Source organism: Mus pahari, chromosome 5, assembly GCF_900095145.1.
Source record: "Mus pahari chromosome 5, PAHARI_EIJ_v1.1, whole genome shotgun sequence".
Lineage (NCBI taxonomy): Eukaryota > Metazoa > Chordata > Mammalia > Rodentia > Muridae > Mus > Mus pahari.
The window spans coordinates 49,088,513-49,107,863 of record NC_034594.1 but is presented as its reverse complement, the minus strand read 5'-3'; the positions used below and the strand labels follow the sequence as shown (position 1 = coordinate 49,107,863).

At 39.5% G+C, this 19,351-nt stretch overlaps 1 protein-coding gene across 2 annotated transcripts in view; it reads right to left on the bottom strand.

Annotated features, from left to right (window-relative positions):
* Positions 1 to 19,351, bottom strand: part of Spag16 (sperm associated antigen 16) — an 834,729-nt gene that overhangs the window by 261,156 nt on the left and 554,222 nt on the right. For both annotated transcript variants that reach the window (XM_021198510.1, XM_021198512.1), the window contains one exon: positions 687 to 752. In XM_021198510.1, coding sequence (XP_021054169.1) covers positions 687 to 752 — 66 coding nt within the window. The remainder of the gene's footprint in view (positions 1 to 686; positions 753 to 19,351) is intronic.

The following is a 19,351-nucleotide window of genomic DNA, read 5'->3' as shown; positions in this document are numbered from 1 at the left end:
GTTTTTTATTATTCCAGATGAATTTGCAAATCTCCCTTTCTAACTCTGTGAAGAATTGTGTTGGAATTTTGATGGGGATTGCATTGAATCTGTAGATTGCTTTTGACAGGATGGCCATTTTGACTATGTTTGTCCTGCCAAGAGAGACCCCTTGGTCTTACAAACTTTATATGACCCAGCACAAGGGAAGGCCTGGGCCAAGTAGTGGGAGTGGGTGGGGAGGGGAGCAGGGGCAGGGGTGGGGTATAGGGAACTTTCGGGATAGCATTTGAAATGTAAATAAAGAAAATAATAATAATAAAAAAATTAAAAAAAAGAACCAAGGTGATCTAGGCTATTTGTCTGATGCATGCAAGACCCCGAATTCAGTCCCCAGAACTGCAAAGAGTTAGGGCAGCATCTACTCATTAACATTCTGTAGCCTATGCTGGACATGAGGCTCTGAGGATGGTGTACACTACAGCCTTATTCCTTTCTAATTCTACTGGTGTGTGTGTATGAATTGGTGAGCTTTAAAGTTCTTTACCCATCTTCTATTTCAACACATTTCTATATTCTTTACAGTTAAGTCTTCATTTGTTGTCCTCAGGTTATGAAGTATTCATTTTACCTTCGAAATTACTTTCATTAAAATTAATTTTGACTTATGAAGCATCCAATGGATTCACTGAGAGAACTGAACTTACCCTAGGCGTGAAGGTGGCATCATTGACGGAATGCATGTGACCGTACAGAGATTGCTCACATTTACCCTAGGAGACAAAGCGGAGATGAGTTTATTTATGTCATGATTAGTTCATCTACAAAAATTTCTTCCCATGATAGAAAATAGAATAATAGATGTGCCATCAAGTACTATTCAGAATGATTGAGGCAGGGCTAATGGGATGTTTCACACTGTGGCTCTTTTTGGTAGAATTCTACTCGTTCTATTTGGACCACGGAGCTGGCAGGGAACTCTACCTGTGACTCCCATGATGAATCGTTTGACAAATAGCATCCCCATCATTGCTGAGGCTGGAGGTGTGAGTCTACTTTTTTTTTTTTAATCATAAGGTCAGAATGGAATTTCTCATTTTGAAAGATCAGTTTTTATATTGTTATTATGTGTATTAAATGCTGTAGAAGATGTATGATGGTGTTTTACACAATAAGCATTTATGTACTAGTGGCAAACAGGCATGACTATCCATTTACCTTACCTCTCCCAAAATGTAACCAAAATTAAATAAGAAAACCCCTAAGCTTCCATTTAGATGTTTTCAGGAAAGATGGACCCATAGCACACTGCAGCGTGAGGAAGGTACACATGGAGACTTTCATCTTGAAACTTACGTTCAAAGAAGAATCTTGACTAAATTTGGAAAATAGCATCTTTAGGAACAGGGAAGATTACAACCAGATTATTGTTTGGGAGATTCTTGCTATGAATTTTGAAATTCAGATCTCATTAAATAATTTATTCAACAAGCAGTTTCTGAATAACCAATATTGTTTAGCATAATTCAATGTGCCTACTACCTTTGTTACAAAATGAACCATACTGTCATGTTCCTGTACCATAAGTGAGAAGAGACAGCTATTTCGTTTAAAAAGCAGAGACTTTGTCTATAGATAGCATTAGTTTGATTGATACATATTGGGGCTCAGAAAATGACAGCAATGTGCAGGAGGGGCCCACTCTGAAGATCATTTATCTGGTAAAGAAGTGCTCCCCCAAATAATGCCATAGTTCTTAGATCTTGCCCAATGTGTCATTGTACAGGGAAGATTAAACTGGAATGACAGGAAGGAAGGGGAATGACTCATATCAAAGAAGTTCTTCTTACATGCTCTTGTCTGCTCTCCAGTTCTGATATCATTTGTCAACACTTGTCTGTTCTTTGGGTCCAATCAATTTCTCCCAAACCCATTGCCAGTCTTCTAAGACTGCCCTAGCACCTACTCCTTCTTCCCTATAGAGAAGGTATTTAACTTCCATCAGAAATTGAGAGGTTAATAATTTTGTATGGTTTTTTCCTCCTGTTAAAAGTGTCTATATTGGTTCAGTTTAACAAACTTTCAGAGGGCACAAGGGAAATTTCCCTTATTACTATAAGGAGCTATTGGCAAACATGATTAGCAGAGTGACCGTTTTGGCCTTACCAAACAGTAAAAGCCACAGGAAACCTGAAGTTAATAGGGAGTCAGAGTAGACATCTGCTTTAGTTAGTGCTCCTCCTACAGTGAAAACTCAGAGCAGAAGTTCCCAGGTGTGGAGAGTGTGGGCATGTTTCTAGAAGAGCAAGGGAAGTCAGCATGGCTGACTGGGGACTGATACGGGACCAGAGGTCTATTCTCATCACTACCTTCAAGTCTTAAAAGACTGAAGATGGGGGAGAACTACAGAAAAGGGTGTTAAAGGCAGATTCTCAGGTGTTCCTTCATGATATTGGGCAATTCTTGTTCTTTTCTAAACTAGCCTTGGTCACAAAGCTTCAGTTAGTGCTTGTGGCTACCCTTGCACTCAGTCAGCAATGTAAACTTTCAATGTCTCTTTAGAGAATCAATGCATGCTACCAATCCGTGTTCACAGGACTCAGAATATTCCCCACATAAACTGAAAGTTCATAAAAGAGCACACAGAAGCGAGTTCACAGTCTCTGAGGGTCTGCTCCCCACCCTTTGTTATTCTGATGCAGTGTCTTCATGCCGTTGCCCTTTAAACCAATTATGCCAAGGAACACAAATCATCCAGATTCCCAAAGCAGAAATAAATTACTCACAAAGCCAAACAGGCTGAGTATAAGATGTTATAATCACTACTGTGTTTATTTATAGACTTTTCAACTCCACTTTCTTTGAGGATGACTATAGGGCAATTAAATATTATACTTGTACAATGAAGGTTAAACATTCTTACAAAGTTTTATGTTGGAAAATTTTTCTTCAAACTTTTTTTTTTTTTTTTTTTTTTGCAGACACAGTTTTGCATTTCTGCTTCCAACTTGAGAATCTCTAAATTATTTGATTAATTGGTAGGGAATATTTTTTTTTCTGGATTCAAATCCTGAGTGCCAAGTTTTAATTCAAAGGTGAGTCTCTGAGGCTCTCTTGAATAGCCTGGAAGTACCAGTTATAATGGAAGTGCTGACTGGACACGTTTGTGCCGCTATAACAAAACCTGACTTGAAGATAAATGTTTCATGAAGTAAGAAAAGTTTAAAAAGTGTTTCTATTGAGCTTTGTTCCCAAGATAAAAGCGAATCATCTCTTTTTGAGGCAGAGAGAGCATGTGGGTTACTAATATTCTCATCTGCAAACAGTCTTAATCAAAAGCAATATCCAAAATGGAATGTTGAAATGTGGAATAACTTCTCTGATGAATTCTTGTCAAAATTGTTTTTGTTCAAAGGAACTGAGAAAAGTTAAAAAAAAAAAAAAAGAAACAGGAAGCTTTAAAAAAAAAAAAACTACCACGTGACTAATGGGTACTGTTTGGGCATCTGATTTGCCCAGGGAGAGAAGCTATGTGGTCAGAGGGTTCTGTCAGCAGCCCTGAGACAGGGAATGGTGATACTAGATTTCTGAATCTGGCAAGCAATAACAGTCTGACCTTAAATAAATAGTTTCACCTCACCTAGCTAAGTTGCCTACTGAGTGCACTGAAGTAACAGTACTTAACCTTTGGTTCTATTACCCAGAGTGAGTTAAGGCTGGATTGAAATGCATTGTACTTCCGGTCACAAAGTAAGAGCTTAACAAATATTTGCACGTGGGACAGAAAGATGGTTCAGTGGGTGAGAAAACTTCCTACTCTTGCAGAGAACCTGAATACAACTCCTGGCACCTACACTGGCAGAGTCACAACTGCTTGGAACTAGAAGTCCAGCGATCCCTCTTCTGGCCTCTGTGGCACTTGTGCCCATGTGGGGCACATGTAGACAGTCAGGCAAATATAAATAAATACATGCTGTTTTAGGGCTTTGTTGCAGGATATTGCATTACATTGTGAACTTCTAGACTGTGAACCGAAAAAAAGCATGTTGTGGGAGCTCTCAGGCCTAGCACAAACCTTTAACCCAAGAGCTTTCTGTCTACTGTAAACAAGTACTTGTGGTATGGCTCAGCCCCAGGACATATCTTTAGTCCTAAGAGCTAAATAAAGTCAACCCTAGGTCAAGAGGCAGAGCAAACAACCAGCTGACAGGGAGTTGAGCATAAGTAAACAGAAAGCAGGAGTTTTGAATTGGAAGGTATTTAAGACAGTGTGGAGGAGATAAAACCTTTTTCTTTCTAGGACATCAGTGGAGTAGGAAGGTCAGCTGGGTGCTTTCTCTGTTTCTTTAAGCTAGCAGGCTTTCACCCCAGGATCTGCCTCTGAGCCTTCATTGGTAAAACTGAGTGGCTAGGCTACAATTTTGTTCCTAGAGCAACAGGGCTTCTGTTGCTATGATAAAACCATGACCAGAAGCAATTTGTAGAGGAAAGTTGTATTTCAGCTTACAATGTTTAGGTGACCCTGCATCACTAAGTAGGGACATATGGCAGGAAGTGCTATGGAGGAGTGCTGCTTACTGGCTTGCTCTTTATGGATTTCCCTGCCTGCTTTCTTATACCACTCACTACCACCAGCCCTGGAATGGCACTGCCCACAGTGAGATAGACTCTCCCACATCAATCATTGGTCAAGAAAATGCCACCCAATCTTGCCTACAATCCAATCTTGAGGAAGCATGTTTTCAACTGAGATTCCCTCTTTAGTAGAGCTTATCTTGAATCAAGTTGAAGTAAATAAACAAACATGGCTTCCAGATGGACATCTCCACCCTTCTCTCTGTTGAACATTTTAAAGAGGTAACCAGTGTGTTCTGGACTGTGTCCTATAGTTTGTTCCCCTTGAGCCACTGGCCTGCTCCATAGCCTGTGCCACACTAACAATGTCCTATGGGACCTCTCTCTCCTAAAGGAAGACACTTTCAGGATTCAGAGAGCAACAGAAGAGTGAGATGGATAAATGGCCATTCCTGTGTTCTTCAGTTCAACTACTGTTCTTTCAGTGGTCCAAACTCCATCTTTCTGTTGTATCTTTTCCTGACATTTCATCTCTAATATTCACTTGCAGAATTCCCTCACATTTGCAGATAGCCTTTCATGAAATTAATCTCTTCTTCTCAGGCACAGCAACAGGGTCCAGCTTGCCCATGCAACTAAGTTATGCGTATCCCATTGTAAAATAAATCTCAAGTATATCAAATAATCCTTTAACTGATTTCTCCATTTAGTATTTGTAGAGTAAAGCCCTAGCTGATAGGAAAAAAAAAAAAAAAGCAGAAAGAGCCTGCATTTCTGAACAACCGCAAGAGACAGGCCATCAACTGGGATCTTCCTGTTGGTTAGCCTGTAAATGAGAAGCCAGTTTCTACTGTGTCAAGCTCTTGAGATTTCAAAAATCAACTTCCAACTGATGTCAATATGCAATAAACCAATCACCTTGCTATAAGTCACCATGAAGTAAAATGACTCATAGTTAATTCCAGCTGTCACTGAAGCTCTAGCAGAGAAACATATCTCCTCCATTAAGTGCATTATTCCGAAGGCTTAAGCAGTTTTTGTTGAATTTGATAAACAGAAACAGATACTCTTCAGTGGGTAAGCAAGTTGACATAGAGATCTCAAATGAAAACCGGAAAACAACAACAAAAAGCAAAACATCCTCCCTACTATTTACATTCACTTCCACCAGTCAGGACAGGAATTAAATTGGTGCAGTCTGATTCCCCCACCTTTGCTGCAAGGTGGTCCAAGTGTAAGAGTATATTTGCACATGGATCCTGCCCCTGACTCTTAACACTTAAATCAATTGTAGGACAGTGAAGATTTCAGCTGGAAGAGAAGTTGTATATTTATTATTTACTATGATTCTAAAGTATTGTGTGAAGAGCACAATCCTGTGCTATGGGTGCTATTGTATGTCTTGTTTGAGGGAGAAGTAAACAGGCATTGAACCCATGCCAAGAGATTAAAGAAAGCCAGAGGCAAGGTAGTAACCTCTTTTTGTCTAAGTCTACCTTCACTAACCCCTATGCGGGCAAGAAAATTAAATGCCTGGAGAATAAATAACAACACATCAATCCTGTTCTCCCATCCCCATCATTTGAGCTTTTCCTCTTCTGGAGCACTACCCTCTAGGGATCACTTTCCCTTTCAGCAGGCCTCAGGAGCACATGTGATGGTGACTTTCTTAGTTGGGGTTTCTGTTGCTGCAGTGAAACCATAACCAATTAGCAAAGTTTGGGATGAAAGCGTTTGTTTAGCTTACACTTCCACATCGTTCTTCATCACCGAAGGAAGTTAAGGCACGAACTCAAACTGGGCAGGAACCTGGAGGCAGGAGCTGATGCAGAGGCTATAGAGGTATGCTGCTTACTGGCTTGCTTCCCCTGGCTTGCTCAGCCTGCTTCCTTATAGAACCCAGGAACACAAGCTTAGATATGGCTCCACCCACAATGGGCTGGGTTCTTCCCCATTGATCAGTAGTTGAGAAAATGACTTACAGCTGGATCTGTAATGAAATGACAGCAATTTCCTCAACTGAGGCTCCTTTCTCTCTGATAAGTAGCTTGGGTCAAGTTGACGCACAAAACCAGGCAGTATAGAGGCTGTGAGGTTATCTTACTCCCTGATATGACTAAGATAGGCAGAGATGCTCCATCTCCCACCTATGAAAAGCAGAGAATTGAAGCTGTATACAGACATCATGGAGTCCAGAGGTAGTTACAGCACAGCTTACCCTTACCTGAAAAAACTGTGTATTGAGATACTCTCTTTAAATATTAAAAAAGCTCCAGGACTGCTAATAGTGCCATATGAAAAATCGAAAAGAGTATAGAAACAGCTCATTAAAGAACTAGCTCAGGATTAAAACAAATCAAATGAGGGGCTTGGCATGTAGGGCAGTCGTATGTTGATTTTTTTAGCACACACAAAGAACTGGAGGAGACCATCAGCATCACATGAAACCCTGTGGGGTCCAAATCTGTGACATCAAGTTTGGGGGTAAGGGTTCTGGTGGAGCAGAAGGAGCAGAAGTTCTAGGTTCTCCTCAGCTTCAGATGGAGCAGGAGGCCAACCTGAGTCCCTCTCTCAAAACAAACGACCACAAATTTATAAACATTTTGAAAAATAGTTCTATAGTAAAGCCACAAAATAACTCTGCTTAAAATAGAACCAATATTATTGAGAGTTAAGTAGTCATCTATTTCCTTTTATAGCATAATGGTACTTATTTAGTCAGGATATCTAACAGTACATAGAAAAAAATTAAGATTAGACAATAACTTCAAAGGCTATATATTTTTCTCTGTGTAGCCCTGGCTGTCCTGGAACTCACTCTGTAGACGAGGTTGGCCTCAAACTCAGAAATCTGCCTGCCTCTGTCTCCGGAGTGCTGGGATTAAAGGTGTGCACCACCACGCCTGGTTCAATGGCTACATATTTTTAAAAGATTTTATTTTTATTTTTTTGTCAGGAGTCATCATGGAAAAGCTAAAAACTAGCAGGTTATCTTCCTGAGATGGGTCTTCTTTGAATTAAAATCTACAATGAATTTGTTCCTGTAGGCAAGGCCCAGGAGAATTTTATTTTAGGAAAAGTTTCTGGTACTAATAAGCTTTTCCTGTTATCATTAAATATATTTAACAATTACAAGGTAATTGCCCACTCTTTTGAGTATATCTCTGCAGAAAAACAAAGATGTACTGTCTCATAGTGATGCTATATAAACAAATAGATGATTTCATAGTTCTTAATGATGGTTTTATAAGAATTCCTAAAATTATAATAATTGTTAAACTCTTTTCTGATAGTCAAAACTGCAATGAGAACTCTGTCAGTCTTCAAGTGGCAAGAATTAATTACTTCTGAGATAGCAAGCAGGCACCTACTATCCCAATAGGTTGTAAAACTATTAATTAAAGGGTCATAAAAGGGGGACTAAAGATTTACTATAGGTGCAAGAACAAAAGAAAAAATATTGACTGGGTTTATCCGTACAAAACTTCACTTACATCCAAGTCATAAAAATTATGGTTTTTAACTCTGCAGGAACCTGTAGAGCTGGTAACAGATGATGAATGTTTAGCCAGATAATTACTCATAATGGATATGCATGTAAACATTCTCTGCTGTAAACTTTTTATTTGATTTATGATTTGAATTTGTGTGAAAACATGTGGTGAACTTTTTTTTTCCATGTGATCATGTATTCTGAAAGGTGTATAAGTGCTGAGGACAGAGAGAAGAGAAAGAACTGACGAGAACTTTTTAGACAGAACTGAACTCAGAAAGAACTTAGAAAAATAAGGCCCCGAGAGTAAGAGGGCTGTTACATCAGAGTAGGAGGAGAGAGCAAGATAAGGAGAATGCAGAAATAACTCAGAAACTATAAGGCAACGTCAAAAGTTAAGACATAAATATGCAGAATGCAGAGGGAAAGGGGGGAAAGGAAGCCGCAGAGAGAGCAGAAGGAGCAGGAGGCCTTTTCTCCTTACATTGGACAGAACAGGTCTTTTTGTAATAGCAAAGCATGCTTAGTCTGACTAAAGAGAACAGAGCTTTCTTCTCATAGATTTGGTTTTAATTCATTTAGCAATAATTGGGTAGAAACTTTTTCTTTCTCTATGCAATAAAGATTGAAGTTCATTTTTCATCCAGAATGAGTGACTTCTTTCTGCACTGGCACTTGGTCTTTTGTGCAATATACATATGCCCATATGAATGTGTGTATGAGTAAGTATGTAGTTATGAGATAGTATGCACCCCAACTTGTTCAAATGGAGATTTAAGAATGTATATGCATGAATCTGTTTATGAATTTATGTGACTTTAATCCATATTTGCTTGTGTAAAAGTTTATTCTTCTGTGAGAATGACTCTCTTCTCCTGGTACAATAGAAGCTTATTGCTCCAAACTTCCCCCTAGTCTGACAAGCAAGAGGCACCTGGACAAGAGGGAAAAGCCTCCAGCAATTAATCCATTAGTTAATCCCCTGTTGTTTTTAGATGAGGTGCTAAATGCCAGAGACTGCAGCTTCTGGCCTCAGAGGAACTCAGACAGGCACATCAGCTATTGCAGCAAAGTGACTTAGACTTAAGATAGGTAAACATTTCATTATTATACAGCAACCTTAAATATCTTGCCTCCACTAATGTTCATACCTGTTGACTTACCTTCAAGAGAGAACCAAGAAAGAACAACCAGGATGGCCCATGGCATTTTATTGATTGATTGATTGATTGATTGATTTGGGGGCTTTCAAAACAGGGTTCCTCTGAAAACCACCCTGGCTGCCCTACTCATTTTGTAGACTTAGTTGACCTTGAACTCATAGAGATCTGTCTGCTTCTGCCTCCTGAGTGCTGGGATTAAAGTGTGCACCATGATGTCTGGCTTTTATGTTGTATTTTTAATTATGTTTACATTTGCAGTTGCATGCAGTACCTGAGGAGTCTGAAGAAGACTTTGCATCTCCTTGAACTGGAGTTGCAGGCAGTTGTGAGCAACCCTGCATGAGTACTGGGAACTGAAATTGGTTCCTGTGGAAGAGCCATATATACTCCTAATCAGTAAGACATCTTTTCAGCTCCCAAGCCATATTACACAATGGCTTTTTGATGTGCTAGCGATTTTTTTTCAAATGGACACATAAAGTACATATAGTAAAATGTGTAAAACTTTTAAATATATACATATTTAATTATGTGTATGTGTGGGTATTTGCCCTTAAGTGCTAGTTCCCATGAAGGTCAGACATATTATATACCTATTATATCTCCTGGATGTCCTGTTTATAGGCTATTGTGAGCTGCCTGACAATGGGTACTAGGACAGAAGTCTGGATCTTCAGCAAGATCAGTACATGCTCTTAACAACCAAGTTGTCTCTCCAGCCATCAAAATGCACAAATCTGAAGAAATTAAGTTTAATGACTTTCACTTGTGTGTAATCTAATTAAGTGATATTGAGACCAGGAGCTGGAATATTTCCTTCCCTCTAAAAATCTCTACACACCCTTTGCAGTAAAAAATATGGCTAAAATGTTTTTCTTGTCTATATTTTGTGAGAAATGTGTGGCTAATAAATCGATATTAAGGATGGAACTGGATAATATTATCCTGAGTGAGGGAACCCAGTCCCAAAAGGACAGTCATGGTATACACTCACTTACAAGTGGATACTAGCCATAAAATACAGGATTCCCATGTTACACTCTACAGATCCAAGGAATCTAAACAAGAAGGAATGGACAAGTGAAGATGCTTGAATTTCACTTAGAACAGAAAATAAGATAGTCATAAGAGGCAGATGGGGGGAGGTAACTAGAAGGGAGAGGGGATTGGGAGGAGAATAGGGGCGTTCAGGATCAGCTGTGGGGAGAAACAGGAGAGATGGCTAGATGGCCATGAGAATGAATGGAAATCTACAACTGACATGGCTTGGGGAGTTGTGGGCACCTCCAGGAAGTGACAGAGACCTGGTATAAGGGAGGCACCCAAGAATCAATGGTGGTGACCTTAGCTGTGACTCACAGCATTGAAGTTAATGGAACCTGAAGAGGCTACCTCCTGTAGCCAGGCAGGACCTCCAGTGGAGTGATAAAGGCATCAACCCATCCACAAAACTTTATTTATCCTGTCTACAAGAAATGCAGGGAAAGGAAATGGAGCAGAGACTGAGGGAATAGCCAACCAATAACCAGCCCAACTTGAGACTTATTCCATGGGCAATCCTTGATATTATTAATGATACTGTTATGCTTGTAGACAGGAGTCTAGCCTCTCAGAGGCTCCACCCAGTAGATACAGATACCAACACCCACAGCTAAACAGTGGATGGAGCTTAGGAAGTTTTATGAAAGAATAGAGGGAAGGATTACTGACCCCCAATGGGACAGGAACTCCACAGGAAGACCAACAGAGTCAACTAGTCTGGACCCTTAGGGCTCTCAGAGACTGAACCACCAACCAAAGAGCATACACGGGTAGGACGTAGGACATATGTAGCAGATGTGAAGTTTGGTTTTCATGTGGGTACTGAACACCTGGAGTGAGGGCTATCCCAAAATCTATATATGGGTAATGCTCTTCTAGCTGAGCTGCCTTATCTGGCCTCAGTGGGAGAGAATTCATGTGCAGAGGCTTCATGTGCCAAGGTGGGGGGTAAACTCAAGGGTCTTCCATCCACTCAGAGGAGAAGGGGATGGGGGTGATGGGAGAAGGAACGTGGGAGGGGCTGACTTGGAGGGAATCAGTGAGCAGGATGTAAAGTAAATAACACCAACAACAACAATAATAAAATCAATGTTAAAAAACATTGCTTAACCAAAAGTTAGAACCTCCTATCAGGTCATCCTCAGAGGCAATCAGTGCAAATCATGTCTTCTACATAGTCTCTGGACTCTTCTGCACCATTACAATCACTTTCCCTCTCTATCTTGTATGCCTACCTCAGTTATTATGTAAAAGAATCACAGTATATGTGCCTTTGAGGAACAGAATAGAGTGATGGTAAGGAATTTCTACACTGGAAATATATATATATATATATATATATATATATATATATATATATATATATATACTCTTAATTTCTACCACAGACAAATACAAATGGTAATATTTTTAATACTCTTATAGTTGGAAAGGCTTAAATAACATGTTCTATTTAATAATTATACAAGTCAAAATACTTCACATGTGTAGATTAATTTTTATTTTCCTACTCTGTAGTCAACTTACTAATTTCATTGGCCACTGAGAGTTCTAAAAGTCACTGCTCTCCCAAGAAGAGGCACATTGTTCCAAATCCATAGTGACAAGTACCAGAGTTGGCTATAAAGTCAATCAGTTAGCAAAACTTGTGCAGCATTGTTCTTAAGTAAGCAATCAGCACTGGTTTTCAAGCTACCTAATTACTCGGTGACAGCTAGCTTCAGTGAACACTCTTTCAAAACCCTAAACAGCAAGAAGCTCCTGATTTCAGCCAATAGGACAGCGGGCGACTGTGGCGAACCTATTCCTAAGGCTGCTCTCAAAGTTCTGCTGTTCTAATCGATTAAAAGCACTGTCAATGCTGACAGGTTTTCATTCTGTCCTCAGCCCACTCCTATCTCAGCATCTAACACAATGCAAGTCAAGTCTTCCCAGGAGTATCAGGGCAGTAAACGAGTTTTCTCAAAAGAGCAAGCCATCTGACCCTTCCACACTTGACTATCCTGTGGAACCAGCTTTAAAAGACATTGTGTGTAGTCTTTATTTTTTTGATATAGTTACAGCTCCTCATGGATCTTGAGGACAAAGATCAATATCCAGGCATGAGAAAGTTTGGCTTCATTAGGAAACCTTTCTTGGTCTGTGCATGGTCATGATCTTCCTATATCTCCATAGTCTTCCCTCTGTATGTGTCTGCATCCTACTAAGAAGTCAGCCACAAAGGGCAAGGCTCACTCTAATGAACCTACATGACTTCAACTATTCTCTTAAAGGCTTATGAGCAGGATTACTCAACCTGGGGGTCATGACCCTTAGGGGTCAAACATGCCCCTTTCACAGGGGTTGCCTAAGACCATCAGAAATGCAGATATTTACATTTTGATTCATAATAGTAGCAAAATTACATCCTTGAGGTAGCAGCAAAAATAAAATTATTTTATAGTTGGGCGTCACCACAACATGAGAAACTGTATTAAATGATCACAGAATTAGGAAGGTAGAGAATCACTGCCTTAGACCTTTCTGAAATACTGCGGACTCGACATCAGCTTACGGGTTTGGAAGGATGCTGTTCAACCCTGAAAAAGGTCTAGCTAGCTTTACTTTGCATTAGCTTGTTGCAAAACTTAACTATAATATTACTTTATAATACTTATCTGGTTAGAAGTAGAGATTATGTGTATTGCATAAATGCAGTATGGCTCATATGCGAGCAGTTTCAAAATGAAAAGTTGTTTTTTGCCATATTTAAGTAAATGTTGGAACATAATTGATTAATTCATTTATAAAATGTACCAGTACAGGGGAGTGCCAGGGCCAGGAATTGGGAGTGGGTGGGTTGGGGAGCAGGATGGGAGGAGGATATAGGGGGCTTTGGGGATGGTATTTGAAATGTAAATGAAGAAAATATCTAATAAAAATGCCTTAAAAATGCTCCAGTCATGATTGGACTAACAGTGAAGTTGCTTGCATTTCGATTTTTGGTGGCAGCTAATTTTGCCATTAGAACCCTGTGACACTCAGCCTTCTCATCTGTAACACAGGAGTGCTACTGTTTACAATGCCATTCTGAATACTTCACATGATTCAGGCAAAGATCTTAGACTGCTGCCGGGAACACAGTAAGACTCAGTGAGTGTTCATTATTACATGATCACAGCATACACATAGCAAGCCTTATGAAGGCCAAGATGAAAACTATTGTCTTCATTCACAACCACAGCCACAAAGTGGCCTTTGGTGGGTATTGAATAAATATTTTTGTATTCATAAACATACATACAGAGGCTGATTCTAGGAAACATATTTCATTTTTTAAGCTTGTTCTTTATTAACTTTTTTTTATGTTTTATTTTTTATTTATTTATTTATTTTTTACTCTATGACCAATGGTGTTTCAAGGCAACTGAGGCAAAAGGATTAATCTCTCAGCATCTCTGACTTCATGACAGAAATCTGTGGAGAGGAACTTAAGCAATGGACCTTTCACATTAGAATTTCACACTCATTTAACAGCTGCACAGAATAAGATCTATGTCCCGCCCCCCACCTGCCCCACAATACTTCCCTGCACTTGGCCATTCCTGTCAGCTCTACAGACAATGGCCCTGAGGAACCACCTCCTCCTATGGCTACTTCTGCTGTGCCTTGAGAAAAATGCTTTCATACAGTAAAATACCTACGAAGACCTAAGAAAAATTCTCCTAATAAAACATGTTAAAAGATCAAACTACATAGGGCATGGGTTCTCAACCTCTTGGCCATGGTCCCCATGGGGTCACATATCCTGCATATCACATATTTGCATTATAGTTGATTACAGTAGCAAAACTGTAGTTATGAGGTAGCAATGAAAGAATTTTATGGCTTGGGATCACTACAATATGTCTTAAAGGGTTGTAGAATTTGGGAGGTTGAGAACCACTGACACAAGAAATTGTAGGATATTATTTCAAACTCTATGACATATGAAGTGGAAGTAAAGTATGTCTAAAGATGAGCAGAACTAAAGTTCACTCCACCTGGACACAATAACCCCGAGATGGATCTTGATTAAATCATAGCTATTAACTTAGCTTGACAATTGTATAAGTGTATGAAAATTTCAATGAATAACTAAAAACATTATTGAAAAGTCAATGTCAGGAGAAATTTTTCGAGATCCTTTCTTAAGTAAACTTAAATACTTTAATGTACTAGAGTAATTTACCTAATATTCAAAACAGCTGTGACAAAATTTTATGTGTTTGTGTGAAACCAAAGAACTTTTCAACTTTACGGATTATAAACTGTTAATGAAAAACATATTCCATTATTACTACTGAATTAATCCCACTGGCATGTAAACTGGATACAGTGATCACTAATGAGGCGCCCAGTTTTTGTTATTTCATGTAAATAACTAACCATGCCTGTGAAAGATTGATTGCAGCTTTTAAAATGTTTGCTAAATCCATGTGTAATTAAGATGAGTTAAATATGCAAATCAAGCCTAATTAGCTTCATTTATTAATGTTAGTTTGCCTTGCCATGACAAAATTCCTTCTTGGATCTCTTTTTAGTGCTCTGCATTTCTGATTTCTTTGTTCTAAGTTTAAATTGCTGAAGAAATAAGCTGTTTCCAAAGGAGCAGGCGCCTACATGCAGGGTCCTCCTGCCATTTAGCAATGAGGTTTAGAAAGCATTCTCCCACTGGCATAAAAATTGATTAAAATGCTATTTCTGTATATGTATGTATTTCTAGCCACCTTATGTTGGACTGTATTTAATTAATTCCATTTCACCCAAGTAGAAAACCCTTGGGATTTCCTTTTGATGCGAATGAGCCTTTTGTCCCAGTATGTCCAGCACAGTGATTGAACTGTGTAACAGTGGCTAATGAACTAGGGCTGTCTATGGAAAAGGCTTCTCTTTCCCCACAGTTAACAAAATGAACTTCCCTGTGTTGAGCTGTTAGCCTCATGTGGGAAACAACAGTCAAGCTTCAACAAGAAACATGTGCCAAGAAATACAAAGGAAAAATAATATATATGGGTCAGAGGGAACAACAGCAAAACTAACCATTAAGGATCAGAGTCATTATCACTACTTCTTGATAAGTAAAAGTGTGTATACCCACACAAAATTAAATCAAAGCAAAGCAAAATGAAACAACAGACTTATCTGCTTTTAACTGAAACTCAAGAAGAACAAAAACCAAAGTGTGGACACTTCGCCCCTTCTTGGAATTGGGAACAAAACACCCTTTGAAGGAGTTACAGAGATAATTTAATTGATTTTTTTTAACACTATGCTTCACAATACAGGTCTCCAAAACTCCCAAAATATTTTATAGTTTTATTTATTTTATTATCTGTTTAAGTGCATTGATATTTTTAATAAAAAAATTAGTGGAAAGCAAATTCCTTTGTGCCATAGGTTGGGGACTTCAATCTAGAATGTTTTATTGTGGTTTAAACACATGAAATCCATCTACACACAATGATAATTGCACTGAATTTTATTTCTAACTGTAAGACAATGTTGTGCAACAGTCTCCCAAAGTGATTTTATCTCATAAGAGCTAGAGCTTTTATTGTAGTATTTCTGTCTCAAATCATGAATTCAATATTAATTTTCCAGTTTTTGGGAAACTCATTTGAATGTTTAAGATCATTGGCAAACGTAGATAAGAATATATACCAAGGAAGAAAAAAATACAAAAACATTAAATGTTTTAGTTTTATGTTGTTTTGCCCCCAAACCATTTCTTTAAAATCCAGTATCTTTTGCATCAAATTTGGAGCCATGAACAAATAACAGTCCAAAGGGCTTCACCAAGGTCCAACTTGGCAGGGCAATGAGTTTATTAGGTTAACTTACAGAACATGAGTGAAGGGTCTAGTGAAGGGTCGCGTGGTGAGTGAAGCGTGGTGAGGGGTTGCTCAGAGAGCCTGGGTAAGCCCAAAGCTGGTGTGTCACTGAGAAGTATCACCTTAGCATTGATGACAACTTCCACATAGCAATACAGATGGACTTCTTTCTCCTGGCAGCCTTCATCACTTCATAAACCCTTTATAAATTCTATCATCTCCTAAGACCATGATACCATGATCAAGATGGGCAGAATTGCATACAGGTGGGTGGGAGAAATATGTAGGAGTGGCTGGAATCTCTGGAGAAGATCAAATGACCCTCCCCACTTCCTTCTTCAATGATGGAATGGCAATGGCCCAGCATTGAGGATCTTTTGAGTAGTCACAGCTGCCCTGATGACAAAGAGAATGGCTGCAATGCTCAGAGGACAGCATTTTGCAGCTCTGCTGAACACACTGTTAGAATTACAAGAAGTTTAAGTTGGAAGTTTGAACTAAGTCTGAGACAACAGAACCCACATCTTGAGTGGGTACCTTTCTCTGGAAATGACCATACTGTGGGATGAGTGCTCCCAACTTGTTATTCACATAGAGGAAACAAAAGAACCTTTGGATGAACAGAACAAAGAGCCCTTTCTTGATGTTTTGAATTTAAGCAGTAAAACTGTTACAAACAAAGAAGAAAGAAACAATTCCGCCCCAATACTTGTCCAATAGACTTTAGAAGGTGAACATCACACAGGAAGTGCATGAGCAATGTGGGGACTTTCCCAAAACCTCAAAAGGACAGGCTTTAAACATTTCACAACTTCAGAAAATGCCAAACTACATCTCCAACAAACTGAGAAACTTCACACTCTATTTGCTTCTCCACACTCTCCACACTAAAAGAACATAGAGGATCCTGAAACATAGCCTTTAGGCAAACTAAAAAAAAAATATAGAAAGCCATAAAATAGTGCCTACTGGGTGCCCATTACAAGTCACCTCTCCCCCAAATGCAATGCTTCCCTATAGCCCTTCAAAAACTCGCCCGATTACTGCACCAGTTTGATGTTCAAACCCATTGGATCCAGGTACGGATGATGATCCTGAAGTGCAGTTGCTCAAGATCAAGTTCCTAAAGTTTGCTTCCTCTTTATCCGTAGATCTTTGACACAAAGACATGTTACCTACTGGTCCACACCGGTGTGTATGGCTGCATTAAGTACAAGACAGTCACACACATATCCTTGCTCTTAAATGGGGAGAACGGAGGCACCAAAGGTCAGCATCAAGGTTCTGAAATTCTGCTATGCTAATTTTACATGTTCTGTGATTATGTCTCATAGTCTGGGAATCATTTTGCATGACTCCAAGATCTTTTCTATTATAACTTGGGAATTAAGGGACACCCCAGGAGCAGCTGTTTTAAGGACTCAGTCATCAGTCATCTAGATACATAAGAGCCACGCAGAAAGCTTATTGAAGATGCATATTTTAACAGAGAAAGGGATTTCCCTAAGAAGCTCCAATTAAGAGTCCCTGCATCAATATTGCACATTGACTTCAGGCTCATTAGCAGGCAGTGGGATTCTAACATGTCTGAGAAAAATGACTTTGTCCAGTGCTTCTCAAACTCCAAGGTTTGTGTATTCAATGCTGTTGACCGGTGATATTAAAAAGCAAAGCTCTCTAATATGTTTCCTTTGTCATACTTCATAATGTAAATATTGCCTCCATGGGAAAATTTCAAGTTATGAATTTATGTCACTTGAACACAGGTTTAGGAAGCATTGTGCATACTTAGCTCTGATCAACCAGTGTGAGGCCATTCCAATACACCACTGCCTATCAGGCTACAGGAATGCTGCTGAACCATAGAGAACAACAGCAGCAGCAGCAGCAACAACAACAAGGTCCTGAAGAGAAGCACAAGAAGCCTCTTGATTGAATGGTTTTTTTTTATTATTAGTTATTATGAGGCCTAAACCTAGGGATATACATGTGACAAGAATGTGCTCTACTGCTAAAACACATACTGAGCACAGTGGCCAATTTTAAAGGAAACATGCTTTAAATATTACCAGCCAGGCAATCAGTATGGGAAGGAGTGTTGGAAGTTTATGCCTGGTGTAAGTAACTCTTACAGAAGACACACTTTCACTCAGTGGGTCGAGGCGTTCTCGGTGTCGTCTCCTCTTTTCCACTTTGATCCTTGACTCTGTGACTGATGGAATATAACAGAGACTGCACCTCTATCAGAGGAAACTGGAGCTGATCGATGAGCGATGGATGATCAAGCGTTGGCTTCTAGCGGTGGTTGCTTTCAAGTGGTTGCTTGAGCTCTGTTCAGGAAGTAACTCAGTTATGGTTTCTTTTGTTGTGATAAAACATTATGAGCAAAAGTAACAAGAGGAAAAAAAAATTTACATTTTTCTTTTAAATTCATTCAGTATACCCTGCAAGCCAGTGCAGGAATTCAAAGAAGGAATCTGGAGGCAGGAAATGATGTAGAGACTAAGGAGGAAGGTTACTTTTTAATTTGTTTTACATGGCTTATTCAATCTTTTTTTAAATTATATTTATTTTTGCCTATACATTTTACATCCCACTCACTGCCCCACTCCCGGCCACCCCTTCCCATAGTCCTTTCCCTATCCCTCCTTCCCCTTCTCCTCTGAGCAGGTGGGGCCCCTCCTAGGTACCCTCACAATGGCACTTCAAGTCTCTCTACGGCTAGGCTCTTCCTTTCCCACTGAGTTCAGACAAGTCAACCCAGCTAGAAGACCAAACCCCACATGCAGGAAACAGCTCTTAGGATAGCCCTCATTCCAGTTCTTTGGGACCCACATGAAGACCAAGTTGCACATCTGCTGCTACCTATGTGGGGGAGCTTAGGTCCAGCCTGTGTATGTTCTTTGGTTGGTGGTTCAGTCTCTGAAAGCCCCAAGGATCCAGGTTAGTTGATCCTTCCCATGTTAACGAACCAATCCCTTAGCCTGCTAATGATGCTCTGTTATGCTTGCTGTTCTCTGAGAGGCCCCACCCACCAGCTGACTCAGATAGAGGCATACAACCACAGCCAAAGAGTGGATGGAGCTTGGGAACTCTTATGGAAGAATTGGAGGAAGGATTGCAGCCCCAAAGGGTAGGAGCTCTGCAGGAAGACCAATAGAATCAATCTTTCTTTTTCTTTTTCTCTTTTTCTTTTTCTTTTTCTTTTTTCTTTTTCTTTTTCTTTTTCTTTTTTTCTTTTTCTTTTT